Source organism: Petromyzon marinus, chromosome 39 (assembly GCF_048934315.1).
Source record: "Petromyzon marinus isolate PM22_M1 ecotype Great Lakes invasive population chromosome 39, UKy_Petmar_22M1.pri1.0, whole genome shotgun sequence".
NCBI classification, from domain to species: domain Eukaryota; kingdom Metazoa; phylum Chordata; class Hyperoartia; order Petromyzontiformes; family Petromyzontidae; genus Petromyzon; species Petromyzon marinus.
The window spans coordinates 10,270,937-10,289,689 of NC_133705.1; the positions used below are offsets into that span (position 1 = coordinate 10,270,937).

General features: G+C 48.6%; 1 protein-coding gene across 7 annotated transcripts in view; it reads left to right on the top strand.

Moving 5' to 3' along the window:
• The window catches only part of LOC116950386 (zinc finger protein 362), a 64,891-nt gene extending 46,427 nt beyond the window's left edge, over positions 1-18,464 (top strand). For 5 of the 7 annotated variants that reach the window (XM_032968082.2, XM_032968080.2, XM_032968083.2 and 2 more), the window contains 6 exons: positions 3,012-3,059; positions 7,194-7,418; positions 9,001-9,079; positions 9,591-9,749; positions 11,158-11,279; positions 12,466-18,464. In XM_032968082.2, the coding sequence (XP_032823973.2) occupies positions 3,012-3,059; positions 7,194-7,418; positions 9,001-9,079; positions 9,591-9,749; positions 11,158-11,279; positions 12,466-12,568 (736 nt within the window). In that variant the 3' untranslated portion in view covers positions 12,569-18,464. The remainder of the gene's footprint in view (positions 1-3,011; positions 3,060-7,193; positions 7,419-9,000; positions 9,080-9,590; positions 9,750-11,157; positions 11,280-12,465) is intronic. The other 2 variants (XM_076072911.1, XM_032968081.2) reach the window with 2 other exon arrangements.
• The last annotated feature ends 289 nt before the right edge of the window (positions 18,465-18,753 follow it).

The following is an 18,753-nucleotide window of genomic DNA, read 5'->3' on the forward strand; positions in this document are numbered from 1 at the left end:
TTTTCTCACGATGCACTTTTCAAATTGTGCCTACGAATCCTGGGTCTATAAATCGATATATGCAAAAAGACAACAAACGAGTTGCAGCACGTAACACACAAAAACAGGATGCAATCAGTCTTGAATCCCGACAACTCACTGGATCACTGTTGAGGGGCGGGGGGGGGCGTGTAAGGGGTGAATCATTATACGCTCAAATAAATCAGTATTGTGTATGACCCTTAGGTGTTGTACTGTCCTTTCAGATTGCAGTAGACTGTAAATTAACCACTGAGGTTAATTTAACTGCACGTGCGTTATAATTTGCACGCACGGCTAAGCACGCGCGTGTGGTTTTAGTTGTGGGGCATGCCCATGCATTTGTTTTTGACAAGGCAAGGTACTGAGTACCAACCCTTTTAAGTCCATCTAGATTCCTGAACTTTCCCACCCTCATCATAATGTATTCCCTCTCCATGTCCACCACCCCCCCTCTATCTTCATCCCTACACACTCCCTCTTCATCCCTACACACTCCCTCTTCATCCCCACTCACTCCCTCTCCATCCCCACTCACTCCCTCATCATCCCCACACACTCCCTCATCATCCCCACACACTCCCTCTTCATCCCCACTCACTCCCTCTCCATCCCCACTCACTCCCTCTCCATCCCCACTCCCTCTTTATTCCCACTCACTCCCTCTTCATCCCCACTCACTCCCTCTTCATCCCCACTCACTCCCTCTTCATCCCCACTCACTCCCTCTTTATTCCCACTCACTCCCTCTTCATCCCTTCTCACTCCCTCTTCATCCCCACTCACTCCCTCATCATTCCCACTCACTCCCTCTCCATCCCCACTCACTTCCTCTTCATCCCCACTCACTCCCTCATCATCCCCACTCACTCCCTCATCATCCCCACTCACTCCCTCATCATCCCCACACACTCCCTCTTCATTCCTACTCACTCCCTCTCCATCCCCACTCACTCCCTCTCCATTCCCACTCACTCCCTCTTCATCCCCACTCCCTCTTCATCCCCACTCCCTCTTCATCCCCACTCCCTCTTCATCCCCACACACTCCCTCTTCATCCCCACTCCCTCTTCATCCCCACTCCCTCTTCATCCCCACTCCCTCTTCATCCCCACTCCCTCTTCATCCCCACACACTCCCTCTTCATCCCCACTCACTCCATCATCATCCCCACTCACTCCCTCATCATCCCCACACACTCCCTCATCATCCCTACTCACTCCCTTTCCATCCCCACTCACCTCCTCTTCATCCCCACTCACTCCCTCTTCATCCCCACACACTCCCTCTTCATCCCCACCACCACCACCCTCCTGCTGCCCCTTCACATTCCCCTCCCCTCTCTCCCCAAGCTTATCCTCCTCAGCCCACACTTACCCCCCTGTCGACAGTGATCAATCACTGAGCCTCCTTTGTACTGCTGGAGCTGTTCCCAAATTCCGTTCGGTGCACTCGCTCCTTTCCACTATCCAGGTTTTTAATTATAGCAGTCTCTTTTCCTTTCGAGTGCACATTAAGTCATCATCGCACATTACGCTAGCCTGATGAGCGGTAATTGTGTCCAGAGGCCACCCCGCGAAGAGGAGTGCTCATGCCCTCGAATTGTAGGACAAATCCGCGAAAGCTTGCCTCTCCGCAAAACTTTCCACTTCCTTTGATTGATGCGGTTAATTGAGAGTCTATTCGCTGTGTGTTGTGCTGCTTTCCGAAGTGCATTTTGACGGTTTCATGTGGACCACTAAAATTGTGCTGTCATGAATCGAGCTCTTGTGCCAAGTTCGTTGCCTTGCCCTTGATCTCAAATTCCCGTCTGTCTCTTGTTTTTCAAAACTTGCATATACGCTCCTGCCAAATCGTTATAGTTTGTTGAGCATTGGCGGCAAAGTGGGATTATATGCGTAGAGTTGAGCTGCTGTGACTGCTGTTGAAAGTGTCGATGCCTGCAGAGTACCTAGTATGTCTCCAGCTGCCATTGCACTTAAACAAAATCTTGTTTTCAGAACTGTTATTTGTTCTTTAGTTTTAATAATGTAATTTAAAGTAGAATTTTACAGCGTGAAGTCAAGCTTCATCACGATAACCCGTGGTTGTATAAAATCATGATTAGGTCGCGAAACGTACAACTTATTGGCTTGCGAGAAAGTGTTTAAAAAATGTGGCCAAACATCCCAGTCTCAAGACGTCGGCCCTCTTAGGTAAATAAATGACTGTTATCACGATGATTACAACTGGTGTCAGTTTTCCTGCCCGTGCTGTAATCATGGACAGTTGCCATTGCCAGAGGAATGTGGAATTTCAGTAGTTGGCTCAGGGCCACCAACAGAGACGAGCCCACACTCATTTGACAGGGGAGGGGCGGGGGGGATGCTTGAAAAGTGACATAACTCATTGTGGACCTCTCAAAAAATGTAAAAGAAAAATATATTAATCTTTTCATACACTATCTTGCCAAGACACCGGGCTAGCTTGGTGAGAATTTTAAATGTTCGGACAAATATTTGGAGAGAGATAAAACGCCTAACTTGGTGATGACGACACTCCCACTGCTCGATCTCTTCATTAGGTGGGGTTGATAATCGTGTGTTCGAGTCAACCACCTGTGGGATTAAGAGGTGACCCCCCCATACCTAGATGGCAGTACAGCAAGTAGGTTCCTTACCTATGTGTACTGCATATGTTGCTTGCTTGTTATCGCCTCATATGCTTGGTGGGAGTTTTTTTTTCCGACCAGGGACTCGCCACCTTTCTCCCATGTGGCATAAAAAAATAAAAAGTCGAAATTCGTCAAATATCCGACTGCAGGAGCCACCTGAAAAAAGAGCTTACACTCAAACCTTTCTGCATAAATAAATTACAATTGCTACTATTTTGCATGCTACGATATATTTTTATATTTATATAATATTAATACTCTATTTTTGTCCCCCCTCTCCAAAAGATAAGTTCATCTAATCGGATTATTTCATGTGCCATCACTTGTTGTTACGTTACAGTTTAAACCCCTTCGGGTCAATCGCGGAGGGAGGGGGTCAAGACACCAAGTAAGACAAATCGTTTTTTTTCATCATCAGTGACACAAAAGATACTCGATCGCAAATGCAAGGATGCCACACAGCCCCCCCCCACGAGTGAACGCCTCCTCGTGTTGTCGTCGATGTTCGGTATCGTCGCGCGGCCCCCGAAAGGGGTTCTGCTTTTGTGGGATTGTTTGGCGCCCGCCTCCCAGCGTGGCTCTCGAGTTTCGCTAGATTTGGACAGGCGGTGATGTGGCTCGGTGGCTCGGGGGGGGGGGGGGGGGAGGTGGGGGGGTTCATAACGGGTGTGTCAAAGCACTGAGCCCGCACGCTGCCGAGATGCCGGGTTCGGAACCGGGGGTTGTGTCCACCGAGGATTAAACCGGCCTTCAAAATTCCAGTGGATTGCTGGGCTCCGTCCCGCAGACCAATGGCTGCACAAGGACCCAACCTACTAAATGTTTGTTGAGGTTAATTATGAATGCTAAATGTTTTTTTATAAATTTATTTCGGCATAAAGGACTACAAGTTTCACTTGATTGACACGCAGCGAATGCTCGTTCATTTTTTTTCCTCACCCCAGATTTTATGCTGAGTTTGCTTTCGGCATCACCGAATGAGACTAATTCGGAGCTCTGCAGCGAGCACTGAATCGCCTTGTGCGAGAGAACTGCCCCCAGAAGTTGACGTCATGTAACTGCTTCTGAAGTCGCTTAAAATAAGCACCTTTATGCGCACGATTTAAACACCTTTACATCACTGAAATGTTTAAATCTCTTTCGAGCTGGAATTGATAGAAATTGAGTGTAGAACAACATTTAATGATCGTTTTTTTTTTGACCAGTCATTGCCAGTCGGGCCGAGATCATCAACTCGCTGCACTTGAGAACCCAGTTTCAATCACAGGTGGCTTTAACCAGGATTCCAACCCAGAATCTTAGCAGTGCCGGCTCTGTGCTCTGACCTCTGTGTCACCCGGCCACCTCTAGCAGTGCATACTCTTTAACGTAGTACAAATGAATGTGGTCCAGCGTCGGATTGACTTCAAAAGTAGTTCTGGTAAGTCATCTTCCTGGGTCTTTCTGACACGACCTGATGACACATTGCTCGCTGCGGCAGTCCCTGATAGAATTGTAATCACCTTCGAATGTGACATCGTTGACAACACAATTATATACTTGGACCTGTATATGTTTTACTCGGACACATAGCGAGAGTGGTGCAGATGTTGAATGTTGCAGTCAGCGGTGGCGTGTGTATGGAGCTGAGAGTAGTGATTGAATTAATTACAGCTGAAATTTTAGGGGTTGTAACGATGCTTTAATTATTCTCGGTTTCTTTGATGCGTGACAATTGCATGAAATTTATAGGCTAATGCTAGGCTAATGGAGCAAACAAAACTCTCCAAATGAGACGGAACAAATTAAAAACAATGCAAACGAGGAAGTAAAAATTGAACAATCTATCGTTTCTTGAATCAAATGATATCCATCAATTCGCTGGGGGAGGGGTAGAGGTTGGGATAATTGCCAATGAATGTATTTTGCGTTGATGCTTGGATCACGGTGGCGAGATGTTAACTACCTCGCCTGGTATGTAGCAGGACGTGGGTTTGATCCCGACCCTGACGCCTATACATTTGGAGCTTGCATGTTCTCCCCGTGTTCGCATGAATCTTTCTCCACATTTATGAACATGTGTTTAGAGTTTGTCTGCTATCCATTTACACATGATAGGACGCTTTGTTAAGCTATCATTTTTGACCGGGCCGCTCCTGAAAAAGAGCTATATAGCTCAGTGGGCCTTATCTTGTACAATAAAGATAGTGAACTAGTTAATGAGACATGAAACATCAGTTGATGAATCGATGTCAATTCTTCAGATTATGATGCATGCATCAAATCGCATGTGTGTAAGAATTGATATTTTAAATTCCTGTATCTTGTGGGCTTACATGACCCCCCTTCAGCCGCTGTTGACAGCTTCATTCACCACGGTGTACGCTTAAAAATGTATTCATGAATAAAATCCCAACTATTGGGGCGAGACAATTCATCTCAACCGATCGCCAGCGGGGACGGGTACACCGTTAGACACCCACGATAAATGGAATAAAGAATCTACGGGACCCAAATTTAAGACATCGTTACGCAAGCTGTACAGAGTCCTTCACCGCTCTCTGCATCACACGCGTAACCCCCCCCCCACTGCAGCCAGAAAAGTAGACCGCCCCCCACTGCCGCCATTTTGTTTGAACGTAGCGAAACTTTTTGGGGGATGTGGGCACAGTGCGTTTGGCGTTCCCCTGCGGGCAAGGGTATGGGTCTGCACCGCACGTCGGCGCAGCGCGAGAGGCGTTCGGAAGCTTGACACGTGACCTCGTGGCGGAAAGCCGCCACGACTCGTGGCTCAGTGCACACGACCCCACCACCGTTTGATTCCCGGTTGTGCTCACCGGATGGACGATGATTTGCGTCCCGGGAAAATAATCGCCTGCGCTGCGAGGATAGGCCACTGAGTTGTCCCCCTTGGTCGTAAAATGTATTGTTGTTGGACTTTTTGGAGAAATATCAAACGCGCGCTGCAGAGTGGAACCAATTGTTGTGTTTTGAGTCGCTACAGAATCCCACGTCTACACTTGCAAAAGTTATAAGCAAGCATCATCAGCCCCATGCACTGGTTAGGTAAAAGGACGTATTTAGCTCACTGGTAAAAACACAAAAAACATGCTCTTCGTATTGTTGGTTGATGTTTAAAATCTTTCTGCGTGGTGGTGCACATGCAAGTTTTGAAAGATGCCCTCGCCATGCTCTGTGGCTGCTGGTTGCTATGCTTTTAACCTGATTTGGATCAAGTTCAGGACGCTGGTAAAAGCAAAGCCCTGTTTTGTACCACCAACTTTCATTCATACCTTGACGTGGCAAAGACATGCAGGAGATAAATGTCGACGCTTTGTCTATGTATCAGCCATTGGGGCGTTAGTGACGGTGCACTATAGTTGCAAATCCCACGACCTGTTTAGTGTACCGCCTCGTTTATTACATTTTAAATAATATGCCATAATGTTTAACAGCCCTTCTGTGTCAGTCTACTTGTAGATAAAGGCCCCTTCCCTGCGCACTGTTAGTCATGGGGGTTGTGCGACCGAACTTTACTACGCTGGTCAGTGCAGATTGGTCAAAGAGGTGGGGGCGGGCGGGGGCCCAGGACCAGTTTATAACGACCACTCGCCATTGATGCTAGTCATGGCCTGTGATTGAACTCAGCTTTTCGGTTTGGTAGCATTGCGTGTTGAACCGCTGTGCCACTGCTCAACCCCCTCGCTCAGTGTGTTGCTAAGCGACATGTATTTTGTACTGTCCTCGTGGATTGTGGGTAATATAATGAACTGACCTGAATGTGAAACGATCTGAAATCATTTATTTCGCATTGAAATATGAAATTGGTCTTTTTTTATGCACATTTAATCCTTAAGGAGTGATTAGAATCGCTGACATGGAGGCATGTCACGATGCCTTGATTAATCGATTATTAATAATTTGTTTAGATCATGGATATGTATATGCTAACGTTATGTTTAGGCAAACAGGGACGAACAAAACAGCACAAGTAAAGCAAATGCAATGTGTGAATGAATAGACGCAAAGCCAGAAAAATGTGGACAAAAATCATCTTACTGAATCAAATTGTAACCCTGAATAGAGAGAAATGTTACCTTGAGACGAATGGAACAAAGGAATGAATGAGTGACAATAAGAATCAGACAATGGTGAGAATTAATTCAATTGCTGGTGGTGTGAGTGTTTACATGCCTATTGAATTGTTATGTTCTCACAACAACAACAATAATAAGAGTGGTTGGGTGCTCATCATGTTTATGAATTGTATAGAATGTCCTTCTTACTTCTGTGTCTATTTGTCACTCTCTTCTCCCCTAAACCCCATCCGCAACCCCAACCGAACCCATCCACCCATCTCTGCGCATGCACGCTCACGGACACCCCTACCGATCCAACCAATTCCATCTAAACAAAACAAATCCGCAACCTCCGCTCCCTCGCACAACCCCATAACGACAACGAACGTCTCCTCCCGACCAATCGCCAACCGCCGCGGCGGGTGGTCCCCCGCGACGACGACAACGACGTCCCCGGTGGGCAGGTGCAAGATGTGCCCCCTGACCTTCTTCACCAAGTCGGAGATGCAGACGCACGCCAAGTCGCACACGGAGGGCAAGCCACACAAGTGCCCGCACTGCTCCAAGTCGTTTGCCAACGCCTCGTACCTGGCGCAGCACCTACGCATCCACTCGGGCGTGAGGCCCTACCACTGCTCCTACTGCGAGAAGGCCTTCCGCCAGCTGTCGCACCTGCAGCAGCACACGCGGTGCGTGGGCGGGGGTGGTTTTTTTTGCGTGCGCTCCTTCGCGTCTCCGAGGTGGCGAGCGAGAGACGGCGGTGACGGGTCGACGCCATCGCAGCGAGATTGTGTCTCGGGACCGCTTTGCGTCACATTTCATCTCTCTCTTTCTCTCTCGCCACCGTGGCGCCGCATGTTAACTACCTCGCCTGCTATACAGGAAGTTGTGGGTTCGATCCCGACCCTGTCGCCTATACATTTGGAGTTTGCGGTGTCTCTCTCCCCGTGGTCGCGTGGATTTTTCTCTGGGCCCTCCGGTTTTTCCCTCCACAATCAGAATCAACGTCTACGCGTTCAGAGTATTTGGCTGCGAGAAATTTTCACGTGATGATAAATAAGCCACTTCGTTGAGCTATCATTTGTGGCCAGGTTGCTTCTGAAAAAGAGCTATATAGCTCAGTGGGCCTTACCTGGTAAAATAGAAAGTTTAGTTTTATATTTTTAGGGCGCCCCCAGTGGCAACTGCTGAACCTGTGCGTCACGAGGTGACTCGGAACCTGGCCTGCATCGTGCGTTAGTCTGCCAGCAAGGCGAGGCGGACGATGATTGCTGTTGTGTGTATCCCAATTGAGTAGTTTGTGGGGAATTTTTTTTTTTATTTGGCAAATTTGGCCCGTGGCACCACCAAACAATGGGCCACATGCGCAGGGGATCTCGAATGTCCACTGTGTAGCAGACGCAGTGTACTTTACGGTTGATACTGCCACAGTGATAACCAGGGCGGCCACCGGTTTAGAACTGTGAAACACTGCAACAAGTGGCAACCGCGCGCTGCTACTGAGCTGCGTTACCGCCTCGTAGATGAACTTGTTTACAAGTCAATCGGTCCATGGGCCCCTCCTGTCCCTTCCATTCTCTTCCCTTCTCCCTTGCACAATCATCTGCGTCGTGCAACCCTCTCAGGCTGGAGCCGGTGTTAGTGGTTCGCGCACTACGCTATGAACCTGCCTAAGCCGAGTTCGGTTCCCGGCCACACATCGGCAGCGAGTGATATATATGACCGGTCCTGTGCCTCCCATAACTTTTCACCGACCTGCACTAGCCAGCCTGATGAAGTGCGGTCAAACAACCCCCCATGACCAACGGGGGCTTGGGGGGGATCGCCTTGCGTCCAGTGTTCAATTGATAGACCAAGATACACGTCACATTGTAGACTAGTGGTCGATACTCGGCTCCCAGACTTCCATTTAAAACCCAACCCGTGCCTTCTGGGTGTGCACCGATGCAAGTGACACCAATTGGTTTTGGAGCGCATCTTTAAAGTCTCTACTGCCTTCTCCAGTGTCGTCCTCGTAACCGAAGGTTGATTCCCATGACGGAATCATTCCATCTCTTGCAGTGTTCAGCATGTTACCCATGGAGAGTCCTGTTCAACTGCTCATTGTCTCTCTAACCTCTTGCTCACTTCCCTTCCAGTTTTTTTATCCCCCAAATCACTGTCGTTGTCGTCAAACCTCCAGCGGCGCCCCTCTTTGGTTGTGTCACCGCACGTGCCACCACCGCCTTGCCACCGTGTACATTTGTTTCGCGTGTCTTGTGTGCGCTGCAGAATCCACACAGGTGATCGGCCTTACAAGTGCGCTCACCCCGGCTGTGACAAGGCCTTCACCCAGCTCTCTAACCTTCAGGCAAGTTGGTGCGGTCTCTGTGGAATTCTCACACACGGGAGACTCGTGATGTCCCTGCAGGAGTTCCTGGGTGGGGGGGGGGGGGGTGGTCAGCAGAGAGAAATTACCCGGACAACATTGGTGACGAATATCTGAACCGGTTCTGGGACTGCCCGAGCATGACTCGGCCTGAATTGAGTGCCTGGTGCCGTGTGTAAACAACAGCATTCGGGAGATAAAAGACAGCTCGGTGTGTTGCTGGCCACCCACCCACCCTGACCTCATGTGCCGTGTCGGCCTTGATAGGCGTTTCGCCAACAACGCTAGCTCATGTCAGAGGCTGCGCAGCGGGACGGGGATCTTTGGCATTGCGTCAGGTTCTGTTATCGACGGATCACCACAGGTGTGGGAGCTGTCCCTCGAGCGTCTCGCCCTCTCTCCGTTCCCTCCTTCCACCACCCTTCTGTCCTCCCTCGTGCCCCCCCCCACCCCGCTCTTCCGGCCCGGCCCCCCCGTCGCGTGGCGCGTGCAGTCCCACCAGCGGCAGCACAACAAGGACAAGCCGTACAAGTGCCCCAACTGCTACCGCGCGTACACCGACTCGTCCTCGCTACAGATCCACCTGGCAACGCACGCCGTCAAGCACGCCAAGGCCTACTGCTGCAACATCTGCGGCAGGGCTTACACCTCGGTCAGTGCACGCGCGGGCGGTTCGTCGCCGTCGCGGCGACGGAGAGGTCCGCTGCACCACGCGGCCGAGTTGTTATGTTGATGCAGAAGTAGAGGAAGTGTGGCGAGACGTTAACTACCTCGTCTGGTATACGTGAGGTCGTGGGGTTCGATCTGGACCCTGACGCCCTGCTGTATATTTGGAGTTTGCGTGTCTCTCTCCCCGTGGTCGCGTCTCCGCGTCTTCCGGTTCTTCCCTCCACATTTCGAAACGTGCTTTCAGAGTATTTGGCTGCCGTAAATTTCCACCTGATATGCCACTTCGTTGAGCTGTCATTCGTGGCGAAGGTCACTTCTGAAAAAGAGCCCTACGGCTCAGTGGCGCCTTACCTGGTAAAAGAAACATAGCACATATAGTTGCAGCAGCGATAGGGTGTGTGTGAATAAGATGCAGTAGGGTTGCGACGCTTGGTGCTGTTCTCGCGTGCGATGGCGGCGGCGGCGGCATCGTGGTTCAAGAGGTTGGTGCCAACGTCGAGGTCTCCCGGCCACGACGAGAGGACTCCGGAACCAACTAAACTATATTTTATTTTACCAGGTAAGGCTCCACCGAGCTATATAGCCTCTGGTTGCAGGAGCGACCTGGCTACCACAAATGATAGCTCAAGGAAGTGGCTTATCGCGTGGAAATCTAAAGCAGCCAAATGCTCTGGAATGTGGAGGGAAAAACAGGGGACCCAGAGAAAAATCCACATGATCACGGGGAGAGATACACGCAAACAGCAGGCGTCAGGGTTGGGATGAAACCCACGACCTCCTGCATACTAGGCGAGGTAGTTAACATCTCGTCACCGTGACGCCGAGGAATGTGTGGCTGCAGCAAGGTTAGAGTGCTGGATTAGTTGCATCAGGGTCGGGGGTGTTACATGAGTCGCAGCAGGGTTGGTTTGTAACTTTCTTGACGAGCACCAGCATTGTTGTTTGTTGCCCATGTGTGTCACTGTGTTCGTCACACCTTCGTTTATATTTAAGCGAGCGAATGAGAGGCTGGTGTAACTTTTACTGACTTGCCAGAGAGTGCATTTTCCATTGGCGTTTGTGCTCCGTTCTCTCTGTCCCCCTCTCTTTTTTTATCTCCATCCCTCACCTCGTTGACTATCCTCACGTTTCTTATCTCTCCATCTTACATCACTCTTCTCTGATGCCCTCTTTCTTCCTTTTCCTATCTTCTCCCTCCCACACCTTTCCCTATTTTTTGTTTATTTTTCTCCATCCTCCCTTCCGTTCCTTCGATCTTCCTCCTCTCATCTTAATATTTAAAAAAAAAATGTCACCTCCCTGCTCTTCTGTTCTTACCTCCCTCCTATAATTTGTTTCCCTGCCCGCTCCCCCCCCGCCCCCTCTCTCTCTCTCCGCGTTGGTGTCCACAGGAGACGTACCTGGTGAAGCACATGAGCAAGCACTCGGGCCTGGACCCCAGCGCCGCATCGGGGCACCAGTCTCCGCCCCCCAACCCGGACTCCCCGCCCTGTCCTATCCGCCTGCCCATCATGTGACTCCCGCACCACCCACCTGCCTCACCCGCTCGCTCGCTCTCTCGCTCTCGCTCTCTCGCTCAGTGCCGCCCCCCGCCCCTGACCTCCTCCCCCCACCCACCCCGCTGTCCCCCCCCCACCCCAATCCAACCCACCCCAGACACGAGCCAGAGACTCGTGACAGCATCCCTCCCCTCTCCACTGACCCCCCCTCCCCTCCCGGAACCCTACCCCCCCCGATCCCTCCGCTTCTTCCCCGCCGCCGCAAATGCACGCCGCGCAGATTCACTCTCAGCTTGACTTCTCTTTGCGTTGCCGTTTCATTAAAGGCCCGCCGCATGCCTTGTATCGGTAACGAACTAATGGTTACAAGTAACGGTGAATGGTGATGATACGCTAACCGCAGCGCACACACACGTTTGTCACTCGGTGCCGATTTTGTGGCGTGTCGGTCGATAAGTCTTTTTGAATGCACGTGCCACGAAAGTTTTTTGCAAAAAAAATATTCCCTTGACTCGCCGTGCGGCCCCCCCCCCACCCCTCCTCGATCCGTTTTTTTTAATGATCACTCCGTCAAAATAATAAAGAGAAGTAAGGAGGAACACTTTGTTGAATTGCTACCATGGATATTTGGAACATTTTGTTGAAAATCGTTTGTCGGCAGCCTCCAGCGAGGAAGGTAGCGAGTTCATAGTTTGCCAACGTTTTGAAGACAATCCCTCTCCTTGCTTATTTGTACAAGTACGCTCGGGCGAACACAATCCGCCTGCTGTTAAAACAATCTATAAATATTTTGACCGCCCGTTGCATTTACCATTTTTGCTATTTTATATATATGTATCCCATCATTTTGTGCATCGGCATACGCAAGGTAATGTTGTTTATCGTTTACCGGAAGCCCATTGGACGGTGAAGGCAGTTACGTGACCCCCCGCCCCCCCCCTCCCCCGCAACCGCGACATTTGTTTTAAGTTGCGTTGGTGAGCAATAAAAGTCACGCCGTAGACGACCATCATTCTCGTTAAATTTGAAGGGGGGGGGGGGGTGGGAGACTTGATATAAATCGGGGCGGGGGGGCAGGGGGGCAATGTGTTCCAGCACAGGCATGAGACAATTATACGACATCATGTGATGAATTACCGAACCTGTCTGCTTGCCATTTTACTAATTTTTTTTTAAACTTCCACTTTCTTTGTTTTCTAGAAAATCATGTGACTTGAATAGGAGCAACGTCAGTCATGTGAGCGACATTCACTGCAAGTCTGAGATGTGTCATGTGACGCACTCCTTTTATCACGTGATGTAAGCTTCAAGCACCCCCCCTCCCCCCTTCCCTTTGACCCTCGCCCCTCACCCCTTTACCCTCCCAGTGGTGCCCTGCCTCCAGCCCCTGCCCCTTAGCCTCTACCCCACGACCACTCCCACCTCCTCCCCTCCTCCCACGTCTCGGCCAAACGTATTTTTCCGTAGTTCTGTCCTTCCCCGCTGGAAGGATACGAAACCCGCTCGCCCGACGTTCGTAGGGCGCGGTCGCCAGTGGCTGGCGGTGGCTGGCGGCGGCGGCGGGGGCGGGTGAGCCCGAACGTTTTGCCTCTCGTCGCCGAAGACCTGCAAAAAACGAGAGGACGCTTTTGCGCATACGCTTGGACTTTTACGGACGCCGAAGGCAAGACTCCTCCTTCCTCACACTCTCACCGCAACCACCTCCCTCCCCCCCCCACCCCAAAAAAAAAAAACTCTACACCCCGTCGCCAACAACCGGCATCGTGTTGAAAATAAAAAAGACTTCGGTGAACGTGAAAACTTGAGCGCAATGTGGAGCGTAAACGCACGTGCCTGCTTGCCTGACTCGGGGTCGCGCGTTTCCGATGGCGCGGTGTGACTTTGAAAGAAAAAAAACTATATATATCGTTGTCAACGCACGGTGCGCGACGGGATAAAATTTGTGGCGCGAAAAAATGTTTGCGCGTCCGCGCCAATCGACTTCCCCCGCACTCCACTCCCCCCTCCACTGTCCTTCCACCACCGAACACTTTTGGGACAAGTTCACATCCTGACGGCAGCTAAAGGGACGCCGCTGCCATCCAACGGCAGTGGCGTGCCCGTAAACCGGTTTTGTACATAAGTGTCGGGTGAGCAGCGCTAAGCAGTGCCCACTCCGGCAGCACGGTTCTCACTCTATTCAAGGTTTAACGTTAACATTACCCGGTTATAATTTTATTTTAGACATACTCTCTTCGCTTGATAACTGCCACTGTGATCAATGACGGGATAACTATAACTGTATTAACTGATGGATTCATATTTACTGTCACGTTCTCGGTTTTGGTTTTTTCGCTGATAGACGACATGACCTGCTTGCCGAAGATGAGTTACGTGCCGAGTTTTTGTTTTCTCTATTCGTCGGTCTCAAGAGAAGGCTACGTTTGTCGCTAATCCTCTCCTCAACCGTCAAAATGGTGTCTACGCGACTTCAATGCGCACATTACGAGCCCCGTGGATTCGCTTTCCCATTGCACAAGCAGCCGCTGTGAACGTTTAGTGAAAAAAGGTGGCCCAGTCCGCTTGTTAAGTCTTGTCGGGCATGCGATGGTTTACTTATCCTTGCCCACTGGCCTGACTGTCGCCGTGATGCACGTGACAAGAGAGAGATGGGCGCGCCACGGCGGCGAGATGTTAACTACTTCGCCCGGTATACGGGAGGTCATGGGTTCGATCACGATCCTGACGCCTGCTGTATACTTGGAGTTTGCATTGTCACCCTGTGGTTGCGCGGATTTTTTTTCTCCAGGTCCTCCGGTTTAACCCCCTCCACATTTGCAATCAACGTTTCGTTCGGATTATTTGGCTGCTATAAATTTTCACGTGACGAATAAGCCGCTTCGTTTGCGCTATCGCTCGCGATCGCCAGGTCGCTTCTGAAGTGAGAGCGATATATAGCCGAGACGTGACGGTTGAAACCGCACTCCCCCGCCAGGACCCGCAACTCTTCCCGTCGGCTGCGATTACCATGGACGGAGGTGGGCGGCTTTCGTCTCAAATTATCCACCCCCACACACAGCTTCCACCCCCCCCGCTAACACTCAGCCCCAAATTGAGTCATGTGTGTGGAGGGGGGGGGGGCGGCGGCAGGTTTAACATATAGAAAGTATATATATAAAACATTTCATTTTGGAACCTAGCTGAAAGGCAAAGGCGTGATTGGTTTTGGTGTTTTTACAAACATCGGTCAGCCATCGCGGTTACTTAAGAGGAAGCGGCCGACCGGTGATTTTAACTCGACCCCCCTTGTACAATGTTGCCGTGACCCCAGTTTGTACTTTTACTACGACGGATGCAGAAACCTCTGGGTACCAAACGCGCGCCCATCTTTTTTAAACCGAACCTTGCGTTTTACCGAAGAGGTTCATCGTTCTCGCGTGTGTTTTTTTTTTATTTTTTAACTTAACGTCACGACGACGTTGCAGCGAGAGGCAGAGGGAGAGCTTAGTTTCGTTAACGTGGAGCTGTCTTTTTTTTGCTATTTTTTTTTTCATTTGAGAGAATATATCGAGTTACACTTGTGTTTTTCGATTCGGATCGAGAGCTCACATTATAATTATTAGTGCCCGTTTTCGATGATTAAATACTGTGCACGAATAAGCGTGGCACGCGTATATGGAAAGGAAAAAAACGGTGATGGTGCGTGCGATGACTGTCACTTCTCAAAGTTATATTTTAGACTGAGTGGCCTTCAAAGTCAATACATACTGAGCGTTTAACGAGAAATTTTAGCAAAAGTACTCTCCTCCCTCCTCGCTTATCTCCGACTAAAGTCGAACATTACGAATAATTTTTTGCGTTTCCATTAAGCTTTTTTTGTGCATAATTATTATGATTACAATAATATTTTTACAATAGCACTATTGGCTATACATTAGTATATTGTAAGATATGAGGTATGTAGATTATAAAACTGCATTTATACTTTAATAATCCCACTAATATGGTGTATAAGATGGTTTTGCATGGCTGTTCCTGTACATATATAAAAAAAGTATATATGAAGTGAGGAAAGGGGTTGTGGTTTTTTTTTTACGTACCGTGTGTGTTGGCTAGAGAGAGAGAGAGAAAAGAAATGCCACATTGGCATGGCTATTGTGTTAAACCATTGCGTTGGTTTTCACCACCGCCTGGTACATTTCAGTGTGCAACTGGACAAGCCTTTCTCAGTGTTGGCAGTCACACGTGCGGCACCCCCCCCCCGTACCCCCCCCTCCCCCCTTGTTTGGTCCCACCCAGCTCAACGGGCAGAGAGAAGGTGCGATGGGTAGTAAGAGCCCTGCGCGTGTGTGTGTGCCGGGGCTCTCTTGTCTCTCTTCCTCCGATCCCCCTCCACCCCCGCCAGCAAAAGAGGTGCTCGGTTTGTTTCGGAAGTCAGTGCGTGCGTGCGTGCTTTTAACGTTTCCAACAAAGATTCGCGAGCAATGTGACAAGAGACGCAGGGTCGCTTTCGCCGGGAATAGAAACGCCTAAATGCCCGGGTGCTGAAGTTTGGTTTCGTGTTACTTTTACCGTGATTTTTTCCGCTCTGCCAACCCGTTACCCCGCTCCCCGCCCCCTCCCCTCCTGTGCGCGCGCGCTTTGGCATCGTTGATGAAATCGGTGCGTACGCGCGTCTCCTTTCACCGATCTCGCCACGGCGAGTAGACAAGCTGCGATGATTCGTCGCCGTGGGGTTGGAGAGAAGCAGATTGGGGGAGACGAGGCCTCGCGCAGACTTCACGTTAGCAGTTTCCCGAGCGGCAGGAGAGTAGGTGGGTGCGATTTATTGGGAGCGGGTTCTCGTCGTGAGCGACAACATCGATACATCCGACGTAATTTTAGGTCCTTTTTTTTTGTATAACCATACTACTGCCTCGACAGTGCCAAATAATTTTTTTGGCGATGAAGCCAATTCATTTATTTAGCGACAGCCTCTCTTTTGCGTCCGGTGGCGGGTGGAGGGGGGGAACCTTCAAGGTCGCCGCCGCCGGCAAACCGAAGCGTTTTTATTCTCCAGCAAAAGGAGTCCAAATCTCGTTGCGATCTCGTGAATGACAAGGTGTTTTCTTCGATATAAGCATGGGAGCAAGTCCCCTCGCATTAATATTACTCTATTTCTTTTATTATATTTCTTTTATTCCGCTGGCGTCGACGATTAACAAAAAAAAATCGTCGGAAGCATTCACTCTTGAAATGTCACGCATTTAAAGCGTCGGATGCCAAGTGCACACGCGCGCTGTAGTAAAACTATCACCGACTCGCTAATAATCCGGCAAATTGAGCACACTTTCTTATCCGGCAGAAGTAAAAACGGGAATCGTTGAACCGTGCTTTCGATTGAAAACGTAGAAGAGTGGCTTTTCCCTGCGTATTTTTACGATACTTCCCCAACACCCGCCGCTATCGCTGTTTTTTCCCCTTCCCCCCTGATGTTTTTTTTTTAATAAGGACACACGGGCTCACAGTGGACTAATGAATATAGAGAACAAGTGTTGTTACATTGCACATAGCTCTGTAAAGTATTGAGGGTAGGGGAGGGGGCGAGCTTTGAAAGAGAGATTAAATAATGAGAAAGAAACTCCCGAACGGATTAAAAAAAAACATTCTCACTTTCCGTGAACATGTTTTTGGATATGTGTCCTTTTACAGATACAACTGTTGCAATATATACGGAGGGGTATGCAAAGTGTTTTTATTTTAAATAAAAAGACAATTTCACTAAAGTTCACTAAAAATACTGTTTTAAGAAGTTAACAGGTAACGATTGTGCGATTTGCTTGACGTTCGGTTTTATCGATCACATTGAGAGTTACCAATTCACTTTATGGATTTTCCTAAATTATTGTTTTCAAGTACAAATTCACAAACTGCCGTGCAATTACTTCTTTTCCCGCTCAGTTTAAAACGAACTTCAAAAGGAAAAAATGTAAATTACGGGAGCTAAGAACACTCGGTCCAAATGACATTTAAAAAAAATTGACAGAATTCTCCGGCTTGTTTTTTTTTTTAGATGTGCCGCGTGTTGTTCAATCTTGCTGTGCTGGGCGTTTCACTCCCCGCTCTGGGATCTTGTTTGATTCTTTCCAAAAATGAAACGTCGGGACATCATGCCCGGAACGCAACGCGGTACAACCCAACGCACGTGCACACACACGTCGGGAGAGATCTACAGCACAATCGCAAAAAACCTACACAATATCCGACTCCTCGTTTCACGCTTGTGGCATTTTCTTTCAATCAAGAAGGGTTTGTCTTTTCATTAATAGCTTCTACTGTTTTGTGTCCCGACAATTCTCAAATGAGCGACAGCATTTCGTTTTGGATAACAATCGTGGATGTGTTTTGCCTTATAGACTTTTTGCCGGACAGCATATCCTGACTTTTGCGGCCACGGTGAGAATCAACGTGCGTTTGTGGCACGTCCGCTGTTGACCGCGCTGAGAGAATACTTTATTTAACCTGACAGTCTCGTAGAAACGTCGCAAGCCAATTTTGCGCACAATTAAAAAAAATCTCAAGCTTGATATGCCATCTCATTGGAAAGGTTAATAATTTTAATCGTTTTTTGTAAACGTGTTCGTATATTTCTCTTTATTTTTTTTCTCTCAAGAGGTGTCCTTTGCAGTGCTGTATACCTGATCTATTATTATACAATGTATTATTATAATAATTTGTACTATGCTCCAGTCATTTTAATAATGCATTGACAGTATACTGTAGTTAGGGAATCAATTTAACGTTTCTTTTTAAACAAAAATAAAAAAAATTACTATATATATAACAAGCACTTGTACAGACTTAACTGAAAAATGTAAATGGGGGTTGCTTTCCTTCTAAAATAGCCACCACATGATTTTACAGAATTTCTCACTGAGACCGTTTTTAGTTGTGTCTATCGCCGGGTCAGCAGTGTTCGACTCACCACAGATGCTTTGTATTTTACGAAATGGGACATACGATGGCTTTTTTTTAAATGCACCGGACTTTAAAAAAAAATACAAAAAGAACAAAGTTGTGTTCGCTTGTAATTGTACCTGTGACATTGTTTATATTGTATTACTATACGCGTAACATTTGCTATTTTTTGTCTCATGTATAGCATTCATTTAATGTATATAACAACAGCAAACAACTTTGTTTTGTTATACCTGTATCATTAAACATTTTAGAAACCAAAATTCTGCATTGCAACCTTCTTGCTCATCGCCTTCTCTTTTAAACAAATAATTATTTATAATTGTATCCCTCTTGCGCCATCAGTATTGCATAACGAGACGAATAATCTATTATCTGTCTCCGTCACAGAGCCAGTGCAACTTCTTCGTGTTTGAGAATGTACGTACGCGTGTTGGACTTCTCTCACACCGCACGTATCCAACCGTGCTAATCGGAGGTGCGGGGTGAAGAACAAAAACCTAAACACAAAAAGCAGTTATAAAGAAAGTAGTTCTCATTCGCTCAATCACC